Source organism: Hoplias malabaricus, chromosome 1 (assembly GCF_029633855.1).
Source record: "Hoplias malabaricus isolate fHopMal1 chromosome 1, fHopMal1.hap1, whole genome shotgun sequence".
NCBI classification, from domain to species: Eukaryota; Metazoa; Chordata; class Actinopteri; order Characiformes; family Erythrinidae; genus Hoplias; species Hoplias malabaricus.
In genome coordinates, this window is record NC_089800.1 from 42671222 (window position 1) to 42686435 (window position 15214).

General features: G+C 39.9%; 1 protein-coding gene across 2 annotated transcripts in view; it reads left to right on the plus strand.

Annotated features, from left to right (window-relative positions):
* grik4 (glutamate receptor, ionotropic, kainate 4) overlaps nucleotides 1-15214 on the plus strand; it is a 472752-nt gene that overhangs the window by 312602 nt on the left and 144936 nt on the right. For both annotated transcript variants that reach the window (XM_066662916.1, XM_066662922.1), the window contains one exon: nucleotides 4181-4359. In XM_066662916.1, coding sequence (XP_066519013.1) covers nucleotides 4181-4359 — 179 coding nt within the window. The remainder of the gene's footprint in view (nucleotides 1-4180; nucleotides 4360-15214) is intronic.

A 15214-nucleotide genomic window follows, 5' to 3' on the forward strand; every position in this document is an offset into this window, starting at 1 on the left:
AACATCTCAGGATTTCAGACAGAGTGAGCATCTGCAAAGCAGCAGACCATCGGTTTAAAGTGTTACGGTTTTTCATTCCCGCTGTTCTTCAGTTGTTCTACGCACTTTACTTTTATCCTTATCACGGCAGAGAGATAGAATCAGTTCCTGAACTATGATGAAGCAAGTGTGGGCTGCCCTGAGCCCTGCTTTCTGCTTTAGAAGGAGGCTGTGCAGCTGAAAGAAGGAGAGGAGGCAGTGGGGTTTTTGCTTTGCCTTGCTCTGTTTGTTTCTAAAAAGTCTCTCTTATTTGACAACAGGTGTTAATTTGACGTGATGAGGGCCGTAATGGGATTTTGGTGCGTGCTTTTATTAAAGACAAGAAGACAAAGCCCTGTTTTTTTTTTTTGTATGTAATGAGAAGAGGGAGTGAGGGATGAGGGACTGAAGGGAGGAGTATGTTTGCCTCTAGCAGATGGAAAGCTGATGTGCAGATTTCGCTCAGTTCTCCTCAGTGTGCTCCCCAGGGCACTAATGGGCAGAAATGAAGTGACCTGCCTGAAACAGAGCACTCATTAACACAGCTCTTTTAAGTCTTTATTTTGATATTACTCTAATGAGACTACATCTGACTTAGAGCGAAAAAGGTGGTTTTAACCGAAGGCGTTTTTTTTTTTTTTTAAGAAATATAGCTGCTCTGTGTTTGGAGACACTTCATTTTAATTACTGAAACCTGCTACATTAAGATGCACACATTGTGAACACAATTGACTGTGCACACACACACACACACACAAACACACACACCGCTTGCATATTAAAAGTGTGAAATGTTATGGGATGCTCTGAAGCAATTGCACATGAGCAAAGAATCAACCAGATGTACAGCCCCTGGTTGCATGTAACGTGGTGTATGTGCACATGCGTGTGTGTTCTGGTGAGGGTGTGGGTGTGTAACTGCTGAGGGGCTCTGTACAGGTCTATTGTAAGTGCACAGGCTGCTGTGTAGATAGGGCAGAGTGCTGGCTGCTGGAGCTGAATAGCAGTGAAGCTTTTATCAGGGTTCCAATGTGACAGGGGCTTTGTGTGGCTCCCATCTGAATGAGCTCTCTCTCTACATCCAACTCACACCCACTGAGCTCTCTGCACTAAAACACCACCCCTGCAGCACACGACTCCAACACCACCTAACACTCAGCCCCTTTACACACTCAGCCCCTGCAAACACTCGACCCGGTTAAACACTCGGCCCCTCCAAACACTCAGCACCTGCAAATACTCAGCCCCGGAGGTGGGATATCAAGGCTGAGCCATTACTGTGTTTTAGCCCACCTTTACTGAACCCTAAAAGGGCACAGGGAAAAGGAAGAAGGGACCAAGCAGCAATTTGGGTTTGCCATGTAGCGAGATACAGGGGCACCACACGCCTGAAGACCCCTTCTTCGGGACAGTGTACCCCCTACACAACACCACATCTCAACACATACCATACCCAAACATGTGCACACACACACACACACACACACAAAATCAATCAAAACACATTTAACCCTTACAATAACCCCTAAACAACCACAATATTAACCTGCACCAAAGTGTTATGAGTTTATTTCAGTGCTCAGAGTATTTTCAGATTTTCATACATGACTTTGTAAATATGTTGAAAGCTGTTAACTTGCTTTGGGGTGGAGCTGTTTGTTGTTTGTTTTTGGGCTGATCACACTATAATCCACAGTCCACAGTATAATCCAAAACACAGGAAAACAACATACTGGTATTAGCTTTTACACCGCTATACCTCCCACCTTCAAGTCCATGGCTATGCAGTCTCTAGCCAGCAGTTGGGAAAACAAAATCCCAGAGATGTTTTCCCATTTTCCATTCCCATGCGTCTGAGCCTGGCCGCATGCCTGTGTGCCTGCCTTTATCTGCTTGGCTGGAGAGCAGTGAGCAGAGCTACTCAGGCTAGCAGCAGAACCATGTGCGGGCTAATGTAGTGCATGCAATGTGAAATTGCATGTTTTGCCATGCAAAGCGTAATAGACAGAGAACTGAAGGAGGTCCAGCCTCATCAAAGATCCGCCAATGAGCTCGACCAGCAGAGAGATAGTCGTGCGTGAGCTGTAGCTGTGCCGCTAATGCTGAGGCTAGTGCTAGTGCAGTGTGAGCTCAGGAGCTAAAAGCATTCAAATCCAATGAGTCAGAACACAAAGGACCACAGCAACAGCTGCTAGCAGTGGCTCAGCTCGCCAGAAAACAAACACACGCTGCTAATTCCATCCCCAGCCGTAATCAACACTTCTGTTGTCGTGTTGCTTTTAGCTTTCTTCATTATTTAAACATTTGCCTGCCTTGTGTATTTGTGAGGCATAAATTGCATACATTTGTTGTGCGTCTCATCTTGTGCTTTCTAAAAATCGGTGCATAAATATTGAAATCTGTGCCTACATTATCTGGATATTTGTGCAAATAAACACCTAACACTGGAATAAACCCACAAATGGTGTGCATTGATCTTCCAAACCTTAAGAATGCATTTAAACTTGTTCTTTAGTTCTCTGGGTGGAACTGAGCAGAAAATGGCACACTGTGGCATTGCAGTCCTGGTTCACTTCACATTATCCCTGACATTTTTGACATTGAACTAGAAGATCATAAAAAGTCATAACTGATTGTACAGATTTTATGATGTGCATTAATGTGCCAACACTACCCAATGAACCATGCTGTACTCTGGAATAACTGTCTTAACTTCACGGAGCTAAAGGTGAAATATGATTGATTGATCCCACTGTCATTTACTGTTTAATATTTGTTATTCTCCAGATACACAGGGGCTTCTGTTTAGCTCTTAATGTCTTAACCAGTGGGAGAGCTTATAATGCTGAACATTTTTCATCCTGATTGGAAAAGTATAAGGTTTATTCCTTTTCATTTCAAACTAAAGCTTCACAATTGCATTAGAGTATTGCTACAGTACACGATGACATTAAAAAGAACAAATGTGATGGTTTTATGAAATAAAATTGAAATAAATGATGGATTTTCCTCACAAAAGAATATTCTAAGGTTTCCCTTCATACATTTCTCATATAAAACTTTCTAAAAGGTTCTGCTATAGATTACTGTTGTATAAATAGTTCAATGTTAAATGTTCAGAATAGTCACAAGCAATATATATATACAATATATGGACATTATCTCAGTCACTTTTGCTGACCTCAATATTGTCCATTGTGTTTATTGGCAAGTTTGTTTACATGAGAAAATATTACCAGTATCTGAGCCACTAGCTCTGTCCTGTTCTGTGCTTTTCTCTGGTCTCTTTATTGTCTTTATGTGCAATCATTTACAAACAGTGGTTTTTTTTTTTTTTTACGTTTTATTTATCTAGTATATTTAAACATTAAATTCCAGTTCAAATGACTAAATATTCTTGATTTATTTTTGCTCAAAGAGTATATATTTTTATATTATTGCATATACATGTCATAAAATAGTCTCAAAAACACAATAATATTGTTATTGAAATTATGTCTGGGACAGTACATCGTCCACAAAAATGGCTATTGTGACAGGCCTCGTCACAGAGGATGAAATGAACCTCTTTTGCATCCTTTCATTCTGACTGTTCAGAATTCTGAAGCAACACAAAACGACCTTCATTTTGAATCATACAAGAACCGTGATGGGGGAAATGATAATGTATTGTCCGTGTTATTGACAAAGTCATTTTAAGAAGCAGAATGAACAAAGACCAACAACCACTGAAAAAAAAAGTCTGGAAGGAGTTTTCCAATGACAGCAACCCTTCGCATAAGTCCAATATGTACGTCTACCATATTTCTTTCCGTAAGCACAGAGCCAGGCCTGGGGTGGCTGTTTCTGCAAATCCTGATAGGGCCACATCAAGTAAATTATCCTGAGACATATTGAACAAAAATGACTTGGGGATTGCTGTTTGTTTGGACTGTGAATGGCGTGTGAATTACAGCCCTTCTAATAATGAAGTCGTAAACCAGAAATGCATTTTTAGCCTCATGAAAGGAGGGGGATAGAGAGAGCTGAGATATTGCTTATTGTGTCAAAAACAGCCTTAAGCCTCTCATTCGTTTACTGTGTGTGTGTGTGTGTGTGTGTGTGTGTGTGTGTGTGTGTGTGTGTGTGTGTGTGTGTGTGTGTGTGTGTCCCTGTGCAACAGGCCTATTAAACCTGGAGGTGTTACTGCGACAGTTCCTCATCTCCAAGGAAACCCTCTCGGTTCGTATGCTGGATGACAGCCAAGACCCGACCCCCCTCCTCAAAGAGATCCGAGATGACAAGACCGCCACCATCATCGTCGACGCCAACGCCACCATGTCCCACATCATCCTTGAGAGGGTAAGCAGCAGCACCAGGAGAGTGCTGCAGCTAGAGTGTATTTACCTGAATTGCTTTGAAACATATCCAGGTTTTTTTTTTCAGAAAGGAGCAGGTTCAAGGGATAAGTCCACCATGTTGCATGTATAATGAACTGCTCTTCCACTAAAATGTATCCATAATAATGATAGGGACGTGTTGCCCGAGATGTGGCAACAGGTTTGCCTCACTTTTTGTTCCTTGGACTTTTAGTTGTGTGGTGCTTTAATGTTCATGTGCTGTGTTGTCTTTTTCTCATTCCTTTCTGTATTAGTGTATTTCACTTTTATGTTTTAGTTTGTTTTGTAGTCCCTTGGGTTCTGCCATTCTCCCGTGTTTCAGTTTTGTTTTTTCCATCTTCAGTTCTTTTTTCCCAGCCATGTGTCTTTTTTCTCACTTGGTTCTTAAGTGTTCACAGGTTTTCTCCTCATTTAGAGTTCATTCTGAAATGAAGGGTATTAAGAGGAAACTCATCCAATAACATTCACTTCCTTTGGGAAGGCTTGACCCCAGATGTTGAAACATTACTAACAAGATTTGCATTCTGCCTTAAGAGGCATTAGTGAGGTTAGGATATGTCAGGATACAAGTACATAAATACATACTGTAGACATACTATATCCAAGCATTGGTAGACACCTGCTTGACCAGTGTTTCTTTAAAAATTCCGGGGTGAAGTAGAAGCTTCTACTTTTCATAGAACGGTTTCATAGTAGTTGGAAGATTTACTGTGAAGATTGGATTGCATTCAGGTATTAGAGCATTAGTGAGGTCAGGTACAGGTGTTGGATGATTAGTTTTTGATTACAACCACCACTCAAGCACATCCAAAAAGTACTGGAACATGCTTCTTCAGTCCAGAAAAATACAGCTTCATTGATTCACTGCCCAGGGCCTTAAAACCCTCTAGCACACCCTTGGCATCCTAAGCATGGTGAGCATTTTCTAATTCTCTACAGAGATTATGTGGGGGGGGCAATCTTTTTAAATTTTGGGACATTCCATAATTGTTTCCACCAAAGACTTCACAATTAAGTGAGAGATACGCTGTTGTGAGTCCAAATGCCACCTGCATGATGAATCCATTTAATAAATACAAACTTATAGCAGTATAGGCAGCATGTTTTTTTGTCTTTGATCAGGAATTTTAGACACCAGGTGCTGTAATGGAAGCAGATTAGATATTTGTGTCAACCACAGAGATCATTAAAGAGGTGGAACTGGGCTCAGTGTGAAGGAAACTGCTGCCAAAGTCTTATCTGGAAGTCACGATTAGAATTCAGACCTGAATGGATGATGAACTGCTTCTTGTGTCCACGGCAAAAAGAATAACAAGCGCTGTGTGATTGGGAGTCAAGGAGTGTGCGGAAGTGGCCTGTTGAGATCAGCACAGATGAGCTTTAGCCTTGGAGCAGGCAGGAGATTAGCCATTGTAAAAAGAAAAAAAGCAACAGTTTAGAGAAGTGAAAGGCTATTTATAGCAGCATTTCTCTCCAGTTTAACACACCTTTGAGTTAGGCCTTCTCTCCCACTGTGCAGTGTTCCTGAGCACTTTACAGCCCATCTTTTCCTTTTTTTTTTACTCAGCTGCTACTTTCAGACTTTCTTCAAGCACTGCTGCCTCTGCAAATCCTCATTAGGAAAGTTCTCTAATAAAGCCTCAGCGGCTGACTGAGGTGATGGGACACGGCTATAGCCATCCGTTTTAAGTGGGCCGATTAGATGGGAAGGTGACAGAACTCATACATGCATGGGTTCTCAGCAGCATATGGCTGTGTCATAATTAAAACATAGCCCATTATTTCAGGAGCAGGCAGATTAATGGCTGTTAGAGGAGGAGCGGAAGGCAGGATCCAGATTAGAAAGAGAGAGAGAGGAGGACTGAGTGAATGACCCTGCGTTCACATTTGTAGGTAAGGCATATGAGACGAGGCATAGCATTTAAATTTTATTCAGAAACTATGGTGAGGCTAATTCACCAGATTCTTGTTGGAAATTCAGTTCCACTTTTAATGCTGCAGGATTTAGTTCAGGTGCCCATTTAAGGTAGAATGGAGAATTCAAAGTAGAAGCTTAAGCTGACGAATAAGCATTCACCTTCTGAGCTTGCTAAACTCTGGCAGGTGTAAGGCTAGTTTTAATAACGTTTGATTTCACAATTTGTTGTAAAATTCCCAGTATATGGTATTTAATTTTGCATTATTTAAAAAAATGATGGTCATCAGGAGACTGCACATTTGAGTCCAGTGATGCTGACTTGAACTCAGTTGTCAGAAGCTGAGTTTTCAATGGCATAACTGTATGTTGGTGGCAATTTGAAAAGAAGCAGTGGCGTTTCACATATTTTGAAAGAAGCCAGTTCTAGCCTTTGTTGTCAGAGCTTTTGGAAACATATTAAGGTGATTGGGCGAGACCTAGTCAGTAATCAAAAACTGTGGGAAAAGTGGGTTAAAAATAGTATGGCATAGATTGTTTTGCCTGTTCTGCTTCCTCAACATTTACTCCAAAATTTTCACGGCATTATGCAGTTTAGCTCTATAAATTATCTTTATTAAAGATTAAGCCTTTCAACATACTGAATATATTGTTTTGCATTGCAGTGATTCATAATGTGTCTTTATACCCTTACTGACCTGTTAGCTCATGGCAAGTGTACTGGCTCATCTTGTGTGAATAGGATTTATCCTGGGACATTATTGTACCTTTATATCAGTAAATGCTCGGCTGAACAGAAAGTGGGCTCTTTTGATGTTGGAGAATAATGCATGGATTCAATACCGTATCATATAAAATCCAATTCTCTATGCACTCCTTAGTGGCGCAGCAGTCTTAGCATTAGCTTTATCATTGACAGAGTGCTGCTTTGATCACTAGTAATGTCTGAGCTATTTGAGGTATAGAGACCTCACTTTCTCAGGATGACCCTCCTATTCTCCTCAGTGTTGACCAGTGTGAGTGTCTGTGGGTGTCTCTGCCAAAACAGATTCGCCTGCATGTATGTAGAACTGTCCAGGGGATTGAAAGAAATGGTGGTTGACATCCCACTGGTGGTGGCATGCTTGCACCCTCCATGGTTTTCATTGGTGGTGTGTGAGTGGGGGATAAATTGGCAGTGGTTAAATTGATGAGAAGACTTACATAAGAATAAAAAATGTAATTAATTGATAAAAACATAAAATTAGCATTTCAATAACATGAATATTCTTAATATTACCAGGTGCTGTGTTCTGTAGTCATATTTTCCAAAATACTCATTAGTTGTGTTATTCTCAGACCTAGAACACAGTCATCATCGTGGAAGCAACATAATGTAAGTCATAGAGCTATGCCAAGTTGTGATTCACTGCCTTCTTCGACACACAGCCAGTGTTTGGGTATGCTTTTGGCTCTCTATAATTACCCAGTGAATCTGTATCATAGAACACTTGACACTCTGACTTGGTCAAGGCTATTGTATCCCTGGAGACTAATCTGGCCCTTGTGGAAATTGTGTCCACTGTTCAGTTGAATCCCAGCTCTCTCCCTTTTCCAACTCTGTACTTTACATCTACAGAATCAAAGGGCTCCATCACCCTCTCTTCTGGCTGTTGTAAGTATGCCAATCACATTTACCGCTCCTCACCCTTTCTTCCTCTCATCGGTTCTATTTTGCCTTAATCAAAGTATCTGATGGACATCGCGGGTCATTCCTTGGCTTTTCCTGTTGCCATGGAGACGGTGGTTGCTCTGCTGTGCCAGTGAGTTGTGCAGTTCACAGCGGGTGGCTTTGTTAGTCTCTCACCCTCACTGTTACTCCACAGCTCCTCACCCTTTCAGACGGCTTGCCTCTCTTTCTCGCTCTGTCTCTCTCTCTCTCTGTTTCTCTCTCCCTATGCTCCCTGTGTGTGTTAGTACAGAGCATGTGGCAGTAGAGGGGATATTTGGCCAGTGTTCAGCTGATGAGGATGTGCTGGGTGTTGGTGAAAAGCGGAGGAGCTGTTTGCCAACCATTCACACTCGCGCACCAGCTTGAGTCACAGGATTCAATTACATGGTCAATTGCAGGGGCAGATCTTACATTATAAAATACTTACACAAGGACAAAATTATCATAAGTTGGAAAAACACTTGGCTGCTCTAGCTGCTTTCCCCCCTCGCTTGGCTTAGCGAAGCCGCAATAAGACGTGGAGCAGACAAGCAGTGGGAACACACCAGGGAATAAGAGACACACACACACACACTCTGACCCTCTGTAACCTCACAGAATACCTAAATGAATATTTATACACCCCAACCACTCACTTCTAACATTCTATCATATCAATTAATTGTAACTAAAGTGGAATCAAAAGTTAGGAACATCCTAATATCTGTACGACTGGTAGAGCACTCAATGAATTAGAAGTCAAAATCACAAATTCAAGTCAAACATCACTAAAACGAAATTAAGAATATTTATGAATTACAATTTTTTGTCAAATGCATGTTATTTAAGATGTTTTATATGAAAATGATTTTATTTACTTTTTCCATAACTGCAACTGACATAAGATCAAGAATGTGATTGCTTTGTAGTTCCTGAATGAACCAGTTTATACTCCATAGAGTGGGTCACACAGGGATGTCCATAAAAAAACAGTAGATAATCTATGGCCACTAGGTTCCAGCTGACCAGAGCTGAATAAATGTGAAGAAGAAGAAGAAGTTGAAGAAATTGTTACATTATAAACCCCTTGAGAATTTGGAGTCTCTTCAGTTAACCCATCCATGGGAATGAACGCACATGTAACACACTTAGCACTTCAGCCATGGATTCGAGGGAGGAGAATCCATAGTTCTTCACTCCCCCATGTCACTTTTTTTGTTGGGGGGGGTTGATTTTGCAAACCTCTGGTCCAAAGCCTGCTTCTCTAACCTAAAGACCACATGTGTTTCTGTCCATCCTTCTACTGTGGGAAAACACTAGAGATTTGAGATCTAAAAGCATGTGGAACTGTCAAGAAGCCAACAATCTGAAAAGGAAATAGACAACAAAGAAGAATTGAAACAAAGTATCTCCTGATGTTCTCAGATCAGTGGACATGTCGTCTCAGAGCCCAGACCTCAGCATTACTGGAATATGCAACCCAATTTTAAGACTGATCTCTGGAGGTGCAGGAAAATATCAGTTGAGAGTTCTTATAAAAACTGAAAACAGATGTATAAAAAGACAGGAAGCTGCAATGAAGGCAAACGGTGGACACACTCAATTCTGAGATTTACTTTCTGTTAAGTACACAGTATTTTTGTGTTTTTTTTTCTCAATGAAAAATGAAATGTCTTGAACTTTAAGGCTGAGTTGACAAAGTTGTCATAGACCTTGTTTTGAACTGCTTGTATCTTCAGAATTTGCTGGGTGTGGGTGTGGGTGGCAGTCGCTGAGCACTGACCTTAAATATATACTAACTATGAATTAAAAATGACGTGGATTCAGATTTTTCAGGCCCAAATGTCACTATGAAGGCTTGTATCTCTTGGTCGACTCTGGCGACATCATGTAGTGGAACACTTTGTTAATGGACTTTGATTGCATCAGGTACTTCATCAATTTCACTGCTTCATTAAAGCAAGATTTGCTATTTTTGAACCTGGGCTCCCCCTACAGGTACAGAGTGTAATTCACATTTACAGTACTGTCCTGGAGTGTGTGTTGCCCTGTGAAGGACTGGTGCCCCCTCCAGGGTGTAGTCTGCCTTGTGCCCAATGATTCCAGGTAGGCTCTGGACCCACCGTGACCCTGAACTGGATAAGTGGTTACAGATAATGAATGAATGAATGAATGAATGAATGAATGAACACTGTCCTGAAATTAATGGAGATGGGAAGGGGGTTGTTTTCTCTCTCACTTCCAAAATCCCATAGTGCTATTTCCGCAGTGCTAAGCCCAGAGTACAGTCTGCTCTCTCTATTACAGGTCAATAAAGCATCACAATGATTTTGAAGCTGTAATTATGAGGACATGTTGGAAGAACAGGTGTTCAAATATGTTTGGCCATATAGTGTAGTTATCATAAAGCAACACTGGGCAGTATTCTTACCCTAAAATTATAGCTTCAAAATCAGTCCTCCCTCTGCTGCAGTAACAGTTACTATTCTTCTGAGAAGGCTGTGAGCATTTGATATCACTCTGGCATGAAAACTTTAACAAGGTCAGGTGCTGATGTTGGATGATTAGTTTTGCATCATAAAAATGACACTTTTATTTATCCTACATATATGGGATGGAGTGCCATTACTTTAGAAAACACAATGTCAGTACAACAGAGCCTAGTTTTGAGGAAATTTATAGCCCTGTAGCCGACACTTGGCACTGAGCCTGATGATCCTTGGATGTTATTGGCTGCCCCCCCCCTCACTTTTGAGGAGATACAAGCTGTGCATAAACAGTTCAATCAGAATATCCATGGGTTGCGTCACTTGACTTTTTTAGTATGGACACCATATTGGAGACTGATATTCTGGTGTCAAAAAGCAGCACAAATGTAAACAGATGGAAAAGAACTCTCCTGCACTGTAGTATCTCAAAACTCTCAAAAAAAGCACAGACACACACCACTTCTTTGCGTCAGGGGTTTGAAGGATTCCACTGTGTTGCATAATGAGGATAGAAAGATTGTTATGCACTGTTAGCCATATTAGCATTTTGTCATAGGATCTGAAGGTAAATTCTTCAGGAGGAGTTCTTCATACACAAGTCATATAAAAGTTTCAGTAATCGTGTTATTTCACTCATGTTCTGTTTCAGTGTGCAAGTGACTACAGACACAAGGCATGTATTCTTTTTTCTCATTATTATGTCATTGTGCTTTGAGAGTGTAACAGATTATTTGAAGATAACGTTTTATCAAAACTGTCGTCCTAAATTTGTAAAGATTTTCTTGTGTGAGTGATTTTCCCACGCAACAGTAAAGCCGCAGCTGAATCCCTGCACGTTCTGTGAGGTACAGTGTAGGTTTTAAAAATAAATTTGCTAAAATAAATTATGCAGAAAATTTTTTTGTGGGCTATAAATTTGTGTCCAGTATTTGTAGGTTCATTATCTCTGATGTTCAGTATGTAGGGAGCATGGCGTTATTTGGAACACACAGAACTCCTCTACTGACTGACACAGAAGAATGGACCTCTGTTTACAAATGTGATCTGAACGAATGTGTCAGGGATCCATTCTTATTTTTGTTTAATTTTAACATCTAATTGAGGACTAAAAGTGTTGGAGGAAACAATAAAACTATTTAAACACGTGAATTGAGTAATGTGGAAGTACCAATATGGCGGCTGCTATACAGAGTGATGTAGACTGCAACACATTGATTAAAAAAAAAGTAATGAGGAGTTAGCAGGGGGTGTTAATATTTTACACCTGTTCTTTTTCTTTTTATGCATTATGCTAATGTCAATGCCCTCATTAGGTTTTGTGGGCTTTCAGGCAGAAATCAACCTTTAGTCATTGTTTGATAGCCATGATGCTTGGAACAAAATTCTGTTGTTCTGCAGCATCTCTGGCTAATTGAGTAAGAGGGCTTTAATGGCTCTAGATTTGGAATCTGAGGTTTTCAAACTCTGGCCCTGTGGACTCACTGTTCTGTCCAGTTTGGTATTTACACCAGCACACACATACACACAAGCACATGCTGATTTATGAAGGGTTTGTTAATTAGATGATGACTTGAATCAGGCCCTTTGTTGTTCTGATTGCTGGGTGAAGAGTTTTTCAAGTACTGTTTAAAGCCTATGAGAGCTCACAGTGCTGGGGAACGTTCTGAATAGCCGCACTTACTAAGAGATGTTCTTCAAAAAATTGCTGTGTAATTGAAGCATATTGTGATTGGACTTTTTGACTTTTCAAAAGTAGCCTGGTTTCAATTTGAGTAGCAGTTCCCGTTTTTGGAGTAGCTGATGTATCTGTGAGCTTAGAGTTGAGTTTTTCTGTGTCAGATTTTAAATGGTTGTCTTTAGAAAATTGAAGCACTCTAGTTTTGTGGATAATGAAGAGTATGTTCTGAGACCATGTGATGAAATTAGATCTGAGAATAAATATTAAAAAAACAAAACACAGCAAACTATGTCATTTATTGAAAAAGCCCCCACTTTTAATTCCACTTACTGGTATTTTATTTAAAACCTCAGATTGGAGCTTCACATACTGGCCATTTTATTACATACCTGGGCTTGTACTTCAACTGGCCACTTTATTATAAATCTCCAGTTTCAATTAAAGAATGAAAAAAATAAAATAAAATGCTAGCACTTCCTTATATATTTGGGTGGGAGATAAATGTGTAGTGTGCATGACAAACAGGCAAGAAGAAACCATTCGTTTTTCTTTATTAAAATATCTCAGTGTATTTTTGATGATTTATGAATTATAATTTCTTCATTTGCTGAGAATAAGTTTCAGGGACACCTTAAGCATCAGACACACGAGATTTAATGGAGAACATTAACGCTACAGCACAGCTCTGCTCACAAAGGAGATGAAACAGAAGAGAGAGAGGTAGGAAGGGTAAGAGTGAGAGTTAGTTATGATTTTTAATATATTTCAACATAAATAAAATACTACTTCATGAACTCAACAGTAGCGATGTTGGTTTAACATCACTAGATACAACCTTAAATTATTAGGCTCTAAAAAAGGTGAACTACGAGAGGAAGGTGCGGACAAATTTGTTAAATAATAAAATAGGATTATAAAATACATTAAATGTGTAAATTTTGACAACATTAATAAAAAATATTTAATCGAGATCAATATGACAGGTGGCATGCAATGCTTTGAGAGGTTATGTAGGTGCACCATTACAGACTGTAACTGCAATTTATCACGTTTATTTAACATACGCGTTTCTGATATTGTGTCCAGGGAGTATTTTACCAGTGTTTGTTGCTGTGTTTAAGAAGGGTCCCAGTTCTCATTTACTTTGGAGAAAATAGCTCAGCACATTTGAGTGGTTTGATTGAGACATTTTAAAAATTGTTTTAAGATCTTCACTAACAGAGAACGAACCGTGAAATCATCCAAAGCAAATGGGATTTTATAGAATCGTGTAAGTCATTCCAAGACCTGAGTGACAGATGGCTGATGATTAAAGTCTGTCCAAGTACAGTCCTAACCCTGGGAACTAGTGCAGCTTTGGCTGTGAGCGGAGGTTGGAGTCGTAATTTATTGAAACCAGAGTGGAAAGATAATGAGAGACTTTAGCAGTAATTGCTTTATAAATGAAGATGTACCAACGTCTTAGGCTCAGGGGGGCGGCCTTGCTGCAGATAAAGAGAGCATTGATGAGGTAGAGGTTCAGAAGCACTCTGAAATCTTAAAGCTACACAATATAATAAGTGCCGAAGCTAGGAGGAGACCTGAGGCTTTCACACAGATATCTGCTACAAAATCAGGAGATGGATCCTGCAAACATAAGCGTTTTCTACCTCCTGTTCCAAAAAAGCATGAGCTGACTCTGGAGAACTAACTAAACTCACCTCTCAGCTACCTGACCAGGCCTTTGATAGGGTTTTTAAAGCTTGAAGCGCTGATTTGAGAATGCATGAAAAACCGTTAATGTAAAATAAGCATGGCATGAGCTGTAACAGAATTACTGCTGTTTAGAAATCTCATATATACAAAGAGTTTGTCCTGGGGAACTGCTGGCAACATAAATGGCCAGTGCAGAATAAATAATAAAGTTTTAAAATCATTATGATGCTTCATAGACCTGAGACAAGTAGAACAGAGCCTCTGTTGTTGCTATTCCAGGTTCAGCACTGCAGAAACGGCACTTACGCAACTTTTGGTGTAAATTACCCCAACCCTCTCCCTCTAACTTGATGCAATGATAGGGGAGTGCAGGAGCTAAAATGCCAAATCTAACCTAGTGTTACTTTAATGTGTCAGTTTTATTGTCATGTTTTTATTTATTTGTTCTATTGGTCAATTCATAGTTAATTCCATTAGACCAGCACAGAATATGCACATCTGGAGAAAACCTGTCTAACCTTTGGTGTTTTATTCAACTGAAATCTTTTGCAAACAACTTTATGCCCCCTCTATGAACCACCCAAAATCCATCCCTTTCAGTGTCTTGGTTACAATTTAAAAACAACCAAAACAAGGCTCGTAAAAAGCTAGAGACATAATAAAAATGGAGACTGGCCTCTGTCTGAATAAAATGAATAGGAAAGCTTGTGACACTCAACCTGGTGACTGTATCAGAGCCGCTTCAAATAAAGCTTTATCTAAATCAGATCTGCCTGTCTCACAGGAAGTCCCGCCTTCAACATAAACAGCCAATCAACTTGGAGGATCAACTTGGACACCCTTCATTGCCCTGTTGTTGCTGAGAGAGAAGCAAGAATATTACATATTACAAATATGTGTTTCATACAAAATGTCATCATCCATTTCCAAGTATATATATATAGCAATGCAAAAATTGCAGAAGCCTAGTCTATGACTTTAAATAAATGCCTTGAGGCATTGCCAAGATGGCATCTGAGTGGGCACACTTGCCTAAAAGGACACTAAAAGGACACGATAATTAGCTAATGGTCCTGTTTTTCTCTTGCTAGAGCTAATGATATTTTAATGCATATAGTATGTTCTCAGCATGAATGACACAAATCTAAATTTGTATGCAAAGGTTTGAACACCCCTGGGCATGTTTGGTTGATTTTCTAAGTGACAATTTTACAATTTTACTGTTAGAAAATGTGCACCAGTTTGTTCTCTGTAGTTCCTGCTTTAACTTACTTTTACATAAATAAAAGATGCTGCATTTCAGCCACAGGCTGTAGAAAAAAAAACATGTTGTCAGTTGGACAATATTGA